This window comes from Scedosporium apiospermum (genome assembly GCF_000732125.1).
Source record: "Scedosporium apiospermum strain IHEM 14462 chromosome Unknown SEQ_SAPIO_0143, whole genome shotgun sequence".
In the NCBI taxonomy this organism is placed as follows: Eukaryota; Fungi; Ascomycota; class Sordariomycetes; order Microascales; family Microascaceae; genus Scedosporium; species Scedosporium apiospermum.
In genome coordinates this window covers 1542467-1558564 of record NW_015971844.1, presented here as the reverse complement: position 1 = coordinate 1558564, position 16098 = coordinate 1542467, and the positions used below count along the sequence as shown (strand labels likewise).

The 16098-nt window shown below is 53.7% G+C and overlaps 5 protein-coding genes and 1 pseudogene across 5 annotated transcripts; 3 read left to right on the top strand and 3 right to left on the bottom strand.

Moving 5' to 3' along the window:
* Window positions 1–200: 200 nt before the first annotated feature.
* SAPIO_CDS9720 (Uncharacterized protein) lies at window positions 201–2991 on the top strand (the record flags this gene model as incomplete). The annotated part of the gene is made up of 2 exons (XM_016791049.1): window positions 201–2813; window positions 2890–2991. The coding sequence occupies 2 exons, from the start codon at window positions 201–203 to the stop codon at window positions 2989–2991; spliced, it is 2715 nt and encodes a 904-aa protein (XP_016639559.1).
* Window positions 2992–3290: 299 nt separating this feature from the next.
* On the bottom strand, window positions 3291–3867 carry SAPIO_CDS9719 (Ubiquitin-conjugating enzyme E2-18 kDa; the record flags this gene model as incomplete). The annotated part of the gene is made up of 2 exons (XM_016791048.1): window positions 3291–3544; window positions 3621–3867. 2 exons carry the CDS (start codon window positions 3865–3867, stop codon window positions 3291–3293), a joined length of 501 nt encoding a protein of 166 aa, XP_016639558.1.
* Window positions 3868–6745: 2878 nt separating this feature from the next.
* Window positions 6746–7298, top strand: SAPIO_CDS9718 (uncharacterized protein; the record flags this gene model as incomplete). Its single annotated transcript, XM_016791047.1, has 3 exons — window positions 6746–6793; window positions 6887–6947; window positions 7060–7298. 3 exons carry the CDS (start codon window positions 6746–6748, stop codon window positions 7296–7298), a joined length of 348 nt encoding a protein of 115 aa, XP_016639557.1.
* Window positions 7299–7776: 478 nt separating this feature from the next.
* Window positions 7777–9559, bottom strand: SAPIO_CDS9717 (Uncharacterized protein; the record flags this gene model as incomplete). Its single annotated transcript, XM_016791046.1, has 2 exons — window positions 7777–9473; window positions 9532–9559. 2 exons carry the CDS (start codon window positions 9557–9559, stop codon window positions 7777–7779), a joined length of 1725 nt encoding a protein of 574 aa, XP_016639556.1.
* Window positions 9560–10077: 518 nt separating this feature from the next.
* SAPIO_CDS9716 lies at window positions 10078–11655 on the bottom strand (annotated as a pseudogene; the record flags this gene model as incomplete).
* Window positions 11656–12565: 910 nt separating this feature from the next.
* SAPIO_CDS9715 (putative cysteine--tRNA ligase) lies at window positions 12566–15144 on the top strand (the record flags this gene model as incomplete). Its single annotated transcript, XM_016791045.1, has 3 exons — window positions 12566–12808; window positions 12890–14035; window positions 14113–15144. The coding sequence occupies 3 exons, from the start codon at window positions 12566–12568 to the stop codon at window positions 15142–15144; spliced, it is 2421 nt and encodes an 806-aa protein (XP_016639555.1).
* Between the last annotated feature and the right edge of the window lie 954 nt (window positions 15145–16098).

The following is a 16098-nucleotide window of genomic DNA, read 5'->3' as shown; positions in this document are numbered from 1 at the left end:
TTTGGTGGATAATATTCAGGGAGCTAAAGCCTCTAATATCGCCATCACAGCTTGGGGCATCAATCGATCGATCCACCAAGAACACCAACTCCTCTATCCTTCTCCTTTTCCCTGGCCGCAAAACCCTCATAATGATCCAATGACTCTAGGAGGATACCAGTTTATTCTCGTAATTCCTTTCTTCCTAAATTAACAACACCATGGATGACCTTGCCGGCCTGAACTGGAACGCCTCCAGTACCCAAAGCTCCAAACCCGCGAACCCCACACCCACCGCCCCGATCGGCTCCTATCCATCCCTGCGCCCTTCGCCCTCCCCCTTCGCCTCGGGGAGGAATACTCCGCTCTCCACACAGGGCTCAGGCTCCTCTAGACCAAAACCTGCTGCTGCGAAGGCGACCGAGGACAGCTTCAGCAACCTCTTTAGTTTCGGCCCCTCGAAACTCAATGCGAATCTCAGCCTAAAGGAGCAACAGGAGCGACTCGAGGCTGAGAAGCGCAGGAAGGAAGAAGAGCGCCGAAAGAACGCCGAGTCGCAGTTCGGTAGCCATTTTCTCGATTCCCTAGGCTCGGGCGCCACGTCACGAACATCCTCTCCCGCCATTCCTCCACCTTCCACCGCATCGAAACCCAACGGCGATGACGACGACCTCTTCGCGGCTTTCCGAGCCGATACTAAAGTAGACAACGCAAGCCACTACCCGCCGCCTCCTGAGTCCAGCAAGCCCACACCCCCACCTGGCCTCGATTTGAGCAACCCAGCGTCGTGGAACCCGAGCCCTGGCGCCGACAATGCTGCATTCGCGGAGGACGACGACGATCCCTTCGGTCTGAGCAACTTGCCGAAGCGGAAGCCCGCAGAACGGGCAAGCGCACCAGTTGCGGTTGCCAGCGAAGATGACGACTTTCTAGGTGACCTCGGCCGGCCTGTTGAGGAAATTCGGAAAAGGCAGGAGGTAGCGCAGCGGGCGGCGCAGCAACCAGAGCCTGGAAAGCCGATAGAACTGGACGAATCCGATTCTGAAGATGAGGTAGATGCTCCTCAATCTCCCCGAACTCGAACCCCCCGAGGTGAAGTCGATCCATTCGACAAAGCGGTTGCTCAATTAGTAGATTATGGATTCACCGATGAAGACGCGCGGCGCGGCTTGACGGAGAGCGGGGCGGGTCTGAACGTCCAGGTTGCTGTGAACTGGCTGCTGGATGACGCTCACAGGAGATCCAAGGAGAAGGCTAAGGGAAGCGCCCCCCAGCGTCCCACCAGAAATACACGGGATGCCTCTCCAGGTCAATCACAACCGCCGTGGGCTCGAGACGGTCCCTCTGGCCCCGAAAACCGACCTCAGGCTAGTGGCGATAACGACCTAGCTAAGACTGCAGCTGCGATGGGGACAAGTTTCTTAAAAACGGCCAACTCGCTCTGGAAAACTGGCCAGAAGAAGGTTCAGAAAGCCGTGGCAGATTTCCAGTACGAAGGAGACCCAAACCAGCCGAAGTGGATGCGCACAGCGCAGCAGGACAGAATGCATGCATCCGAGAAGCAGCCCGATGCTACTGATGAAGCCATGATGCTTGATTCTGGAATGCGACCAGACCGTCGCCCGGCTCGCGGCCAGCAACCTTCCTCGCGCGAACGATCGCCTGCCGTACCGCCGCCCCAGTCCCATCGACAAAGCCCAGGACCACCCAAATGGCAGCAACAACAATCCCGCCCTCTTGACGCGCGATCGCGCTTGAACAGGCTTGCTGCCGAGGATGATGATGTGTCGACGTATGTGAGTCCAAACCGAAGACGAAAGGCGACGCCGGTGGAGTCGCCCAAGCCACCTCCCTCCGAGGAGCCGGACCTTCTTTTTGGCACCACTTCTACACCATCCACCACTACTACCACCCTTCCCCAACGGCCGGCACAAAAGACACCAGCCGCGGCGCCCAAACGAGCTACTCCGCCCATGCCCAAGCCAACACCGCGCCCGACGCGCCAAATCCCCGCCATTACGCCCATCGCTCTTCAAACTTCCACGAAGCACCGACTCGAAGGAACGGCGCATTTCAAGCGTGGCGACTTCGCATCGGCGCATGAATCTTACTCATCTTCCCTCCTCGCCATCCCAGCTACCCACCCACTTAGTATCATCCTCCTTACAAACCGTGCCTTGACGAGCCTCAAGACCGGCGAGGCCAAGCAGGCGCTCGAAGATGCGGACCAGGCCATCAAGCTCATCGGTCCTAGTCTCGGCCAGGGTGAGACGGTGGCAGTCGTGGTTGAGAGCGGCGGCGAGGAGCACCGCGACATGAAGGATCTGTACGGCAAGGCGCTCAGCCGAAAGGCCGAGGCGCTGGAGCAAATGGAACGGTGGGCCGACGCGGGCACGGTCTGGCAGTCGTGCGTCGAGGCGGGTGTCGGCGGCTCAGCCGCTATCGCCGGCCGACAGCGATGTCAAAAAGCCATAGCCCCCAAGCCCAAGCCGACTCCCCGTCCTGCTGCGATCCCCAAGCCGAAACCCCGTACCTCGGCGCTGTCCGATCTCGGCCCCCAGAAGAATTCCGAAGCCGTGGAGAGGCTACGGGCGGCGAACCAGGCCGCCGCGCGCGAGGACGAGGAGAAGTTTGTCATTTCGGAGCGCGTCGATGCGCGGGTTGGGGCATGGCGTGACGGGAAGAGGGAGAACCTGCGGGCGCTGCTTAGCAGCCTCGATCAGGTGCTCTGGGAGGGTAGTGGATGGAAGAAGGTCGGGCTCCATGAGCTTGTGATGGCGAATAGGGTCAAGGTGATTTACATGAAGGCGATTGCCAAGACGCATCCGGACAAGGTATGTTGAGGCCCATCCCCCTTGTTTTACTCTAGCGTTGCACAATAGAACCTAAACTAACCAAACTTCTGTATAGCTACCACAGGATGCCTCGACCGAGGTGCGGCTAATCGCGGGAACGGTGTTTAGCACGCTCAATGAGAGCTGGGACAAGTTTAAGGCGGAGAATGGACTGTAGATTTGGAATTCGTTCCATCCGGTAACCCTAGAAGCTGACGGTGTTATTAGACGACAATGATCGCATAATGATAGAGGATGATTATATTTTGAAAGTTTTCAGTGTGTGTTTTTGTATTATTTCTACATGCCAACTGAAGCGACCGTGATGAACGTGAACACCATGCAATGCAAAACGCGAAATCAAAAAAAAAAAAAAAATCTATCATAATACCCATCTCCCCCCAAAACAGAATACAACCGCAAAGCCGGTCATTCCGCTATGCCTCAAATTACCCCCGCTTGTTCCGAATCTCTCTCTTACAAGCCCAGCATCTTCCTGACATCATCCCTCACCTTCTTCTCGTAGTCCTCCCTCCTCTCCCTCCACATCTTAGCGGCTTCGACGTTGGCGGGACTCTCGTCGTTGGGCTCGGCGAGCATGCTCATGACGCTGATGAGGATCTTCTCGACGGATTGGATGGGGGACCAGCGCTCGGAGGCGTGCTCGTAGTGGTTTGGGTCGTCGCCGGGGGCGTGGAGGATGGAAATGCAGACGAGGCCGCTCGTGTAGACTGAATTTCGTTAGTCATTTTTCCCTCTCTTATTTTTTCTTCTATAGAATATTGAGAGCAAAGAGAGACAACGTACTATTGGGATGCCATATGTCTGTCAGGAAGCGCATAGTAGGCGGGGCAAGCGGATAGTCCTTGGGGAACTTGAGCTCCGCGGGGAAGACGCCGCCTTCAAAGGGGGTTCCCTCGGGCCCTTGGATTAGCGCCTCCCAGTGGAGGAGGTCATCTTCTGAGACGGGGCCGGCGGTGATGCCGTCGGGGGGGTTGTTGGTGAGGGCGCGGTACTCTTGGAGGAGGCGGCGGTGGGCGGTGGATTGGGCCATGGTGGGAGGGGGACCGGACTCTGCGGGTTTCGGGGAGGGGTCGGGTGCGGGGACGAGTATAGTATTTTCTAGGGGCCAGAAAATCGGGATCCTTTTTCCCTCTTCCTCTCTATTCGTGGCGGGCAAAATGCGTGTTTGTCGTCGGGTTGCGTCGTTAGAAAGAGAGGCTGCACAAGGACGCAGTTGCTTGAAGGTGAGGTTGATGGTGGGGCAAAGCCAGTGGCGGAGGCAACGGCACAATCGCTTGGGGAAGAAGAATGCGGCGGGTACCGGAGTACATGCGCAGGGCAGCGCGGTGGGGCTTGGGTCAGGTCGGGAGGGGACAAATGGAAGGAAGCAATCAGAAAGGAACAATGGCGAACATCTCAGGTTTTCCATTTGTCGTCTCTCAAGCCACTCGATCACATTACTGGCCAGACGACTGTCGCTAAAATTCAAAACACCTTCCGGAAGCCACTCTCCGGTTCCTTACAGGCAAACCGGCTTCACTTTCATCGCGATCACAACATTCTTCCACGTTGCCGCGAGACGCAAAAACCACTGAGGGATGGCAAGCACGGCATTGGTGATTATCGACGGTCCCAGTCGCATATGGAATTTCGTTTCCATAAAATCCATTTTACTTCGTAGGGACTCAGCTTTCTCTGCCACGTACTAACACACAAAACCACACACCCCTCCAAATCACCTGCCGGGATTCCTTCTTCAACGAATCAACGCCGCCTTTGGATGCAAGTTGATCAGAGACATGAACATCAGCCCATGATATTCCACGACCTCAAGACTTACATGTCAGGCACCATCCGAATGTTGCAGACTAAAACTTTGGGGGGGTGGCCGTGTGGTGTGCAGGCAGCACTCGTGCTAGTCCCCGACTAAAACTCACAATTCCCTCTTCCGATCAATACCCTTCTACCAATGACAGCTCCCTCGTCATCCGTGCAGGAATTCCAAAGTAATGCCGTCTTCGTTCTGCAGGACATAGAAGCCGATATCCTGGCGACGCTGGCTATGCCATGCATCTTGCTATTCGTTGAAGATTGTGCGTTCGACCCGGATAGCGTGGGAGCCTAAGAGGACGCAGCATCCTTTGGCCAGATGCCATGATTAACATGAACCTCTTTTTCGGGTCTGCCAATCATCGCTTCTGTAGCTTTTTGTCTTTTTTTCCTTTCTCTTTCTCCTTTCTTTTCTTTTTACAATTTCATTGAAAAAGACTGGTCACTGTAAATATCGAGATGCGTCGAAGGTCGAGTAAAGTTCCAAACCTGATGTCGTTACATGTAGCTGTGATGATATATCTTGACCCTCTTCCTCGCTCAACTCGATCTCGGCCTACGTTATTATGCCAAACCATTGCAAACCTCACATACTTTCCCAACATAAAGCCCTTCCCTCTCTCATCACTCTATTCACCCTATACGTGACGAACCTGACCCCGTTTGAAAATGATTGTCGAGGCGTTAGATCGATGTCCCCTCTGCAACAACAAGTCCCATTGCTCCTGCTGGGGCCCACCGTCAGATTACAAGTATTACATTTACAGAGTGAAGCTGGGGTCCCAATGCCCCGCCTGCGGCCATAGGAAATGTCAATGTTCCGAGCTGTGGTGCTTCGAGGGAAACTACTTCGACAACAGAGATGTTAGAGCTTCTTTTCAAAAGCAGCGGAAGAGCCATAACAGGAAGAGTGCGCAGAGCCAAGAATTCCCGGGAGAAGAGCCAACGGAGTCACCACAATCACAGCTGCAAGAGGTTTCAACACAATTTCCGCTTGCGCCAGTGCCGTTCCCTCATCGTTGGTCAGTCGCATGGGTGTCTCACCACCTTGTGCGCAGTGTGTTTTATAAGTGTCGAATTTGGTCTGATGGTAAGTATTCGACAGAATTGCCCTTTCGCCGGGTTTCATATATGACTGATGTTGTTCTAACAACACACTCTCTGTCATCAGGAACACATGAATACCTCCTGGATAGGTCTGACGTCTGCGAGTACGAATCTCTGTTCTTGGTGCCCGTAGCGCCATCTCAAGTTACTGAGGAGGAGGGGTCATCAGGTCATCATGTAAAGAAGAGATCGACAATACCCTGGCAACTGAAACTTTGCGAAGTATTTGCAAGACCAGCGGCGAGCAGACCCTACTACTTCAAGCGGATGTGAGGAAGACATAGCCGCGACGCCAATGCGAGAGGAAATCGGAAGGGCCAACGTGAGGCCCAAGTCTAAGGGGAAGCAGGAGAGGTGGAATTTCTGAAGAGCGAAGAGCGAAGGGGGAGAAAGCCGAGAAGAGAGTCGCCCAAGCTTGGGCTACTTTCTCCGAGAATATCGTGACGGTTGGATTCAGTGTAAGCTTTTGGAGTAAGATAAGAAGGCCTGTTTGTATAGAGAATCATAATTTTGTAGGATAATGAGACAACTCAATGCCAAGGGCACGGATTTCATGTGCTCCCCATCCTCGATTCCGCTGAGGCGACAAGCGAGCTGCAGAACAAGTGAAGATTGATTAAAAAAAAAAAAAAGGTTAACTGTCCCTTCCTAGAGAGTAGCCGTATTTCGCAATTGGAGCATGGTTGTTGCCTACAATAATGAAAGCGACTCATATTCTTCAATCGTATTCGATCCTCTGAAGACTCTGGAGACTCACCGAGGATGATGTTGGCGGCTGCCCAATCCATCTCTCAGAGACAAATTGAGACCTTGCATGCTTACCTAATCAACAACCACCTCGAGATTTCCCAAGCAGACTCCAAGCACAATTGACCAAGCTCCAATTGTGACGCCTTTGAATCGCATCACATCCCAGTTTCCCAGCTCCACCACAACTCCCTTCAGGCCGATTTAAGACACCTCTAGCGCGCCTGTCCCGTATCCCGCCCAAGATGACTTCTACGATCGGAATCCCCATCAAGCTTCTCAATGAAGCTCAGGTACGTTACACTTCCAGCCGACCCCTCAGGAAGGCAGCTTGAGCGGTAGGATAGCCGGCGCGCAGGAAGGCTAACAGGAAGCTCGTGAACTAGGGCCATATCGTGACCCTAGAGATTACCTCTGGCCAAACCTACCGTGGCAAGCTAATAGAAGGTACGTTCTACTCTTTACCCGTCCCCGCCAATTGTTCCCGTTCTCCATGGCCATCTCGCCGCCTCCCAAGTTGCCTAGCTAACTCTTTAACTCTCTCGTGCCCCGAATCCAGCCGAAGACAACATGAACGTCCAGTTAAAAGACATAACCGTTACCGCCCGCGACGGCCGCGTCAGCCATCTCGACCAAGTCTACATCCGAGGCTCTCACGTGCGCTTCTTCATCGTACCAGACATGCTGCGCAACGCCCCCATGTTCAAGAGTAGGAATGTGCGCGGTAGAGGTGTTGGTCTCGCGAGAGGTAGGGCTACGGTTAGCAGGGCGCGTGCGAGCGCGAGGGGTGGGAGGTGATGAATGGGGTTGTTTTTTCCTTCGTGGTGGTCGGGGGGTTGTCGGTTATGATAAGTAGGAGGGGAAGATATCGAGATTTGGAGATTTGAAGCATCTTTTTTTTTTTTCCCTGTTGTTTCTGTCGGAGAGGGAGGGGCTTGGCACGGGTTTTCGGTGTCATTCATGTTGATAATGGCGTCAAGGGATTCAAAAACAAAATGAGCAATACATGTTGGGATAGCAAACCATGAAAAGAATAGGTATTGGTCCAGCAGATACGACTGTCCTCTCGGAGCGTTTTGGTAGAAACCATGAGAAACCATGACCAAACTGTTGCATTCCTTTCTAAGAGTTGAGGGATTCCGATTCCTATTAGAGACTTGGTAGCTCTTTCCGTCTATCATGATATTTACACCCAATAGTACTACATGTTTTATATACATTTCCAAACAACAAATGAAAAGAGACTTGAGACGCTTTTGCTTTGTTTCTATGCCTCTCACTTCATCCGAGCAAGCGCATCCTCAGCCTTCGCCACAAGCTCCCGCACCTTCTCAAACTCTTCCTCTCCCTCTATGACGCCCTTTGAACGGGACTCACCCTCTAGGGCCTCAGCCATACTCTCTTCAGCCGCCCTCACGGCCTTCCTCCCCTCCTCACGCACCTCCCCCTCCCAAAAGTCCCGCGCAGCCCCCCACTTCTTCTGCAACCTTCGCAGGCTCCAAACGGCACCCAGAGCCGCCACGGCACCGGCCTCGTAGATGCTCGACGTCCAAGTAGAAACGTAGAGAAGGCCGGCCAGCGACGTGGTGAGACCACACGTCGTGTAGCACTGGAGGACGAGCTTCTGCGCGAGGGCTTGAAGAGCGGGGATGGTCTCCTCCTGGAGGTATCGGCGGGTGAAGGAGACGTGGGTCGGCCACCTGGTTTCCCTGCGGAGCGGCACGACGGCGGAGGAAGAAGGGGTTGGTTGGGGGTAGATCAGCACGGCGGAGGGTGCGGCGGCCGCTATGGCTCCGCGCACCTGGCCGGAGAGGTAGACGAGGTTCTTCTCGGCTGTAGGGAGGAATTGCTGGTTGAGCATGTCATTGGTAAGCATGGTCACGTCGTCGACGCGCCAGAAGAGTTTCCACCAGCCTAGCTTCCTCCAGCGCTGGCCGGTGAAGGCGAGATCAAGCTGTTCCTGCAGTTCGCCGTGGGCGCTTTGAGCCCATTGAGACAGGCTCCGTTGCAGTGCGATGGTTGAGGGCGATTGAGTCGCCAATCGCAGTCTGCCTCCGAGGAGGCGCGACTCGGCAGCTTCAACTGAAGAGGCCGTCTCTTGGAGGACTGAGGCGATGAGCTGTCGCACAGCAGGCTTCGTCGTGCCGGGTTGCTGCTCGATGCCCGTCTTCAGCCAGTCAGCAATGGCAGGAAGGTTGCTCTGGAACCAGAGCCGTTCGTAGTCCATGGCATGCTTCAGATCCTTGCGGAACAATTCGACGCCTTCCTGAGCTTGAGTGACGTCGATAGGTTGGAAAGGAAGGTCGGCGTCTTTAGGAGGGTTATACCTGGGAATGTTGATCGCTGAATGAATCACACTATTCTCATCGTTGGCCGGTATGGACGTCACGGATCGTACCCCAGTTATACCGTCTGCCACAAGCAGCGCCTTGTGAACAGGCGTCATGATGGGGCTGAACTTTCCCGTGTTGGAAGCGATATCCACGGGCAAGTTAAGAAGCTGCTCCTCAATAGAAGCGTCCTCCTCCGCTGACGGCGCATTCACATCCATCAACAGAAGCTCCAGATTATACCCATCGTAAACGGGTGAAGAGACGTGCACCTCTTCAAACATGCCCTTCCGCTCAATCACCCCAGTACCAGGCACATCCCTCCGTCCAACCTTGACGATGACGGGTAAGCCCGGCCGGCGCTGTGCCAATTGCCTCTCCCACTCTTCTTTTTCCTTCAACGGATCCACGAGCAACAGCTCCAGGACCGATTTGGCAGTATTTCCCGAGCGGTTGCCGTTGGCGACCCCGAGCACGGCGACGCGGATGGATTCCTCGCCTGCGGGCTGGCTGAGGCCCAGGAGCGCGAGGTGCAATCGCGAGAGGTTGACGTAGTTCGCCGCGTGCTTCTTGAGGTCTTGGAGGGTTTGCTCGAGCTCGAGTCGCGCGTCAATCGATGGCTCTATCGTTGGAGGCGCGGTCGCTGGTAGGTTAGTTGGCGTGACGTAGCTCCGTCGAGCTGTGGGACTCTGGAAAGTCACCTGAGCTAGGCGGTGACGATACAGGCATGATGACGGCCGATTGAATGCGTTAATTAGGGATTTCGATCGTAGGCCCGCGAGGGGCCGCAGGGATCGCGGCGGTGGCATGGCCAGAGGTGGTTGTTGGGGTGGGAGGAGTTGAGGAGATCAATCAGATTTACTGCAGTCGAGGTGGGGAGCTACTTTTTTTTCTTTTGCAGGTGCCGAACCACGCCGCGCCTCTAAACATTAATCACGGCTCCATTACAGAAAGAGTGCGCAGATTCGATATCCTTCACCCAGCCTACTAGGTAAAATAAATTCGAGAAATCTTTCTTCGCCAATTGAAGTCTAATAAAAACAGTTCGAGTTTATAGTCCCGCAGGTTCACATCCATCATAATACATACACCGGAAATCAAGTCATGAGTGGCCTGTGCCTGCGCTCACACTCCTGCCGATAAACGAGACAACAGATCATTGCAAGACACATCAATCATCAAATGGTTGACCTCCAAAAACGCCGAATGCAATGCCCATGATGCCAGGAATGCTATGCGTCCTACGTCTATTCAGGTTTTCCCTTTTTCTGCTTCTTCTTGCTTGCGTGGAGTTCCCTCTTCATGTTCTTCCTCGTGATCTTGTCAAGGGAACCTATAACACCCGTCTCCTGGCCACATGGCCAATTGGCTAAGGCCTCGGCTTCTTGCTCCTCAGACCACTCTCGGGGTAAGATAGCGAAGACGAGATAGGATGTATGCGTCTTCAGCTCCACTTCAGGCCGATGAACAAGTCGACCGTCGATCCAAGGTTTTGACGTGGTGGGAGCGTCGAGGTCGGCCCCCTCGAAATCCCCGTTCTCATTCATGTTTTCGTCTTTGATATCGTCTTCAGTGGAAGTTCTCCCTGATTTAGAATGGTATTCCGCCGCCCGCTCGTTTATGGACTTTAATCGCGTGACGGCTTCAAGTACGTCACTAGGCGCCTGGAAAGTTCCTCTCTCCGCTGGGATGTTGAGGCCTATTCTTTCTCGTGTGACATGTAGCTTCTTCTGGGCGATCTCCGCCATTTCAATGTCGACCCAACCCAGTTCGCGCAGCTTTTCTATGGTCCGGGTAACCTGCTCGATGCAAGGCGAGAATGTGCAGAGATATGCGCTTTGGTCTGGGTCCAGAGGAGAGACCCATGGATCAGAGTTTGTGCCGTTCGTAGCCGTGTCTGGGCCGTTCGAGCTCGGTCGCTGGCGCGATAGGTGGTGCAATGCTTCCCACGGTGCTGGTAAATCCAGAAAGATGGCGCTGGCTTTGGGGCTCTTGCCGTCGATGTTGAATCCGTGGTTGTAGACGTCACGATGGGTGATTTGGACGATTCCATCGAGGCCATGGTCCGATATCTCCTGCTTCATCTTCTCGAATCGTTGTTGATGGAATTCGAAACTGTAGACCTTACCCTTCTTATCCCCAGGGCTCGAAGGAAAGCCATTGAAAACGGCACGCGATGACGCATGTGTAAAACTTCCACTACCAGCACCGGCCTCGATGAGGGTCTTGCCAGGGAAGGCCCGAATTCGTTGGAGGACGTAGCTGTAATCTGGCGTATAGACTACTTGGGTCCTATGGGGGAGGGATATTGTCCAGAGTTCGGGAGACGGCTTCAGTATGTGTACGAAACCACTCGCGGCTGTGACAGCAGGCTGGACCTGGGGGGCAGCAGCACCGCTGTTTGAACCAGACCCATTGGCCAATTGCTTTTGCCTCTTCACCTCTGCCTCGCTGGCAGAAGGGTCCTCTACACCGTCCCTCTCCTCCCTCTTTCGCTTCAAGATGGACGAGCCAGGATTTTCAGAAGCGGTGCTATCGTCGGGTGTGGCAGTAGCAAGAGCCAGTTTCTTTTTTCGCCCTCCCCTCGAGCCGGTGTCAACAGTCGAAGCGCGAATCTGAGAGCCCCAGGGAACATCGATAAGGGTTGAATGGGGAAATGAGCCAAAGCGACTGTTGAGCACCGCGCCCTCGGCATAGCCCTCATTTGCGGTCGCGGGGTCTTGGAGGATGACTGGAACGAGGTTATCGCGGGAAAGGTGGATAATGGCCAAGGAGTTGGCCCGACTCCGTGTTGTCGAGTAAAGGAAGGGCGATGACGCCGACATTGCAGCGAAAGAAGGGAAGTCGGTGACGGTTGGGACAGAAGCGGTTGCGAGACGAGACTACGAAGTCGCAGTTGAGAGGTTGAGGGCTGGAAGTTGCTTTGCGCCTAAAAAAAATTCTTATCCACGATAAGAATTTGACTTGGCGTTGAATTGGATCTCGAAGCTAGGCGGGGTGTTCAGTGGTCTCTGCTAGGCTTTAGTGGGGAAGGCGGTGAAAAAAAATTGTAAGGGACGCGGGGCAGTTCCTGGATCAATCAAGGACGCGCTGGCTGAAATAATAATGCCCGGCAGAATCCCGAAATTATCAGTTTCTCCATGAATCATCAAAGTCATAGCCTTGGGCGGTGAACATCAAACGGACGGAATCACTCCCTCTCTTACTCTCACTCTACCCTCTCCAATGATCCCATTCCCCCAAAAGCGACTGACACAGGACACTTGACCATAATCAAATTCCGTCATCTACATTCGCTTTAGTTGATCAATAATCGTTTCCTGAGCTACCCCAACCCCATCCCTTTCCCTCTCTCCATCCTCCGTTCCCGCTCCCGCCTCTGCCCTACGGGTAGTCTGTTTTCCTTCCTTACACCTGCGCCATACCTCACTTTCGTCGTTTATGGGCTTTTAACCCCAAACAGCCGGGCGGTGAGTCGCAAATTCGAGGATCGCGTCTTGGTGGGTGAATGTGATTCGTCCCGCTCGCCGTGTGTCACAGTCCTTCTTTCCGTTTTCGTCCCCTCCTCTTCACTTGATTCATACTCGTTTCTGGATGACTCTTTTGTCTCGATCCCTGCGCTTTTCAACTTTGTCCCTCAGACTTAGTCTACGACCCGCTTTACCAACACAAACACGAAGCCTAGTTCGTCTTCACCATCTCTCGCTTCAAGGAAATCGGCGCTTTTCCACCAGAATGGCCGACTCTCGAGACAGCCTGAGAGTCTACAACTCTCTCAAGCCCGGCGGCCCTGTCAGCTTTGACCCCAAAGACCCGGGCAAGGTGACGTGGTATGCCTGCGGACCGACGGTCTACGACAAGAGCCATCTCGGCCACGCAAGGAACTATGTCTCCACGGACATCATCCGGCGCATCATGATGCACTACTTTAACCTCGACGTAAATTTCGTCATGAACATCACCGACATCGATGACAAGGTATATGCGGTTCTCTTTTAGTTTCACTCGTGCCGTCCGTCTACACTTTTCTTCTTGCTAATACTGAGCTGGACGTCATAGATTATTATCAGGGCTAGGCGTCGTCGTCTCCTAGAACTAGAAAAGAGGAAGGCTCATTCAAAAGAGAAGCTCCAGGAACTTGCCCTTGATGCATTCCGCGCCTATGCCAAGAGCAGCCTTCCCGCCCTCGTAGATGACGGTTCTGAGCTTGACCCATCCAACTATGAGACGAAGAGGGATGTAGCCTATGGGAAGGTCCTTGCTGGTGGAGCTTTGACCGAGGACGGCAAGCCCGGAGAGGCCGAAGCTAAGATCAGGATGCATATCTCCAACATGGACGCTGCCGCAAAAGCAATTAAGGATGGTCAAATATTCCCGGGAGCCGAAGAAGTCCTTCTCCCTTATCTAGATTCTCTGTACAAGGAGACTTTCGATACCACCGATCAGTCTGTCTTCACCGAACTAACACAGACCATGGAGGACCTCTTCTTTGCCGACATGAAGGCCCTCAACGTCCTCCCCCCGGACGTTATTACGAGAGTCACCGCGTTCGTCCCCCAGATTGCCAAGTTTGTCGAGCGCATTGTGGACAAGGGCTTCGCCTACGAAGCCGAAGGATCAGTCTACTTCGACATCGCTGCGTTCGAAAAGGCCGGAAACCGGTATGCGCGATTGCGCCCTGAGAGCCGAAACGACAAGTCGCTGCAGGAGGAAGGCGAAGGGTCTCTCTCGAAGAACCTCGGTGGTAAGCGGAGCCCTAGCGACTTTGCACTCTGGAAGAAGTCCAAGGCTGGAGAGCCGTTCTGGCCCAGCCCGTGGGGTAACGGCAGGCCTGGATGGCACATAGAATGCTCCGTCATGGCTTCCGAAATCCTCGGCTCTTCGATGGATGTCCACTCAGGTGGTATCGACCTTGCTTTCCCCCACCATGACAACGAGCTTGCCCAGAGCGAAGCCTACTTCTTTGAGCCCGACAAGGGAGAGCATACTTGGGTCCGATACTTCCTTCATATGGGACATCTCTCCATAGCTGGATCGAAAATGTCCAAGTCTCTTAAGAACTTCGAGACAATTGAGGATGCTCTCGCTACCACATACACTTCGAGAAGTCTACGAACCGTCTTCTTGCTCGGAAAGTGGCATGATGGTGTGGAAATCTCTCCAGAGATGCGATCTCATGCTGATAGCTGGGAGGCTACTGTGAATGTTCGTATACAACTACCTACTACCACCCCCTTCATTTCGTTACGAATGACCCATGTTCCTTATACTAACAAATTTAGAACTTTTTCACAAACACGAAGTCCCTACTTGCAGAGGCTGCAGCCAAGCCCGCAAGTTCAGGGGTAGCAGCTCTTTCCCTCAATGACCAGACAAGCAAGTCAGATATCGCCACCCAATTCGAACAAGCAAAGAAAGACTTCCATGCAGCTCTTTGCAACTCCTTTGATACCCCCCAAGCTATGCAAGTGATTGCGGGCATAATCAAGGATGCAAACATTCATCTCAAGACCTCCAAGGACCAGCCCGACCTTGCCACTATCGAGGCTATTGCCAGGTGGATCACGAAGATCGTAGGCATCTTCGGATTGGACGAAAACGCCGCACCCCCTTACGATGGCCTAGGTTGGGCGTCTGCTAAGGTCGCCGCCGACCAGGACCCAGCAGTTGCAATCAAGCCATACACCTCTGTCCTGGAGAGCGTCTCTGCTGCTGTACAAGAACTCCAACTCAACTCCGATTCTATCAAGGTGCTCCTTGAGAAGGTCCCCGATGCCGAGTTCCAAGCTCTTGTTGACGGCGGAGTCCGCGATATAGAGCAGCTTGCTCTTCCATATCTTCGCTCAGTGTCCAGCCTACGTGACGAGCTTCGCAAGCTTGTCGGCACTGTTACTCCGGAAGTTAAGAAGAGCATCCTTGCCCTCACTGACAGGATACGCGATGTTGACCTCACCAATCTCGGCGTCTACCTCGATGACAGGCCAGACGGGCAGCCCTCCTTGATCAAGTTCGTCCCTGCCGCAGAACTCATCGCTGCGCGAGAGGAGAAGGCGGCGCGGGAGAGGGAACGCATCCGCCAGAAGGAAGAGGCTAGAATAGCGAGGGAAAAGGCCGAGCAGGAGAAGCTGGCTAAGGCGCGTGTGAACCCCAAGGACATGTTCAAGGATGATAGGTTTTCGGCCTGGGATGACAACGGTCTCCCAACAAAGATGAAAGATGGAAGCGATGTGCCGAAGAGCCAGCTGAAGAAGCTGCAGAAGGAGCACCAGAAACAAACGAAACTTTACCAGGAGGTTGTAGGCAAGGGGTCGTGAACATCTCCCCACTCAGCTATTACGTGGACGGGCTAAGCTAGACTATACTGGCCCACTCGATCCTAATTAGACACAGGGATAACAGGATGTGAATCTTGCGGAACCACCTCCACCGTGCTAAATACACACAAGTCGATGAGATGAATTATGCATTCATGGAACCAACTGTGGCTTGGAAACGGGGCCGAACTCGTCGCCTGATATTAGGATCCCCTTGCTTTCCGAGCCACTTATCCCCCTGCAAGTAATACCCGAGTTCGAACTTCTCTTCGTTGGGCCCATTCACAAGGTCTAAGAAGGCTGGCTGTTTCTATCTCGATAGACTATAAAGCATGCACGTACAGCCGTCCAGGTCTTGAGCATCCCAGGAAGCCATCCCTTGCAGAAGAAAATGTTCAGCTTTAACAGTTCAGGGCAAGGAACACGCTGTCCCCAGCCTCAAGGTGTCACAACATGTTTGTTGGAGATGGTGCGTAGGAGTTTTTACCACGGGGTCTAGACATACTCGTAGAGGAGGTGGTGAAGAGCCCCTGTACCATTCCCGTGATGACTATGAAGACGAAGTGTCCATTCATCTTTACTCAAGACCAGTTGATCGATAGATAGTGCAAAACCCGCCTGACTGAGAGCTACCACATGCATTTGCTGGTCGTCACTTGGCACCCTCGAGGAGGAAAATCCATCCCCGCCTTAGATCGTCATACTTTAGAAACGCAGGCGAGGACCAGCCCCATGTCGGTTAATCCACTCAGAACGGCAGACGTTTATCGATACGAGGTTGTCGAGAGCTGAAGCACGCATAATCTGCCTCCATCAAATTTCCGGGCACTACAGTGCAAGGCATGCTACAAGTGAGAGTGTGCATTTGGGGGCCGCTATGGGGAATGTAGGCTTTTCAGAAGAGAACCCACTCCAGTCCTGATAATTTGTTTTGTGGAACTTGAAGGGGCCGGA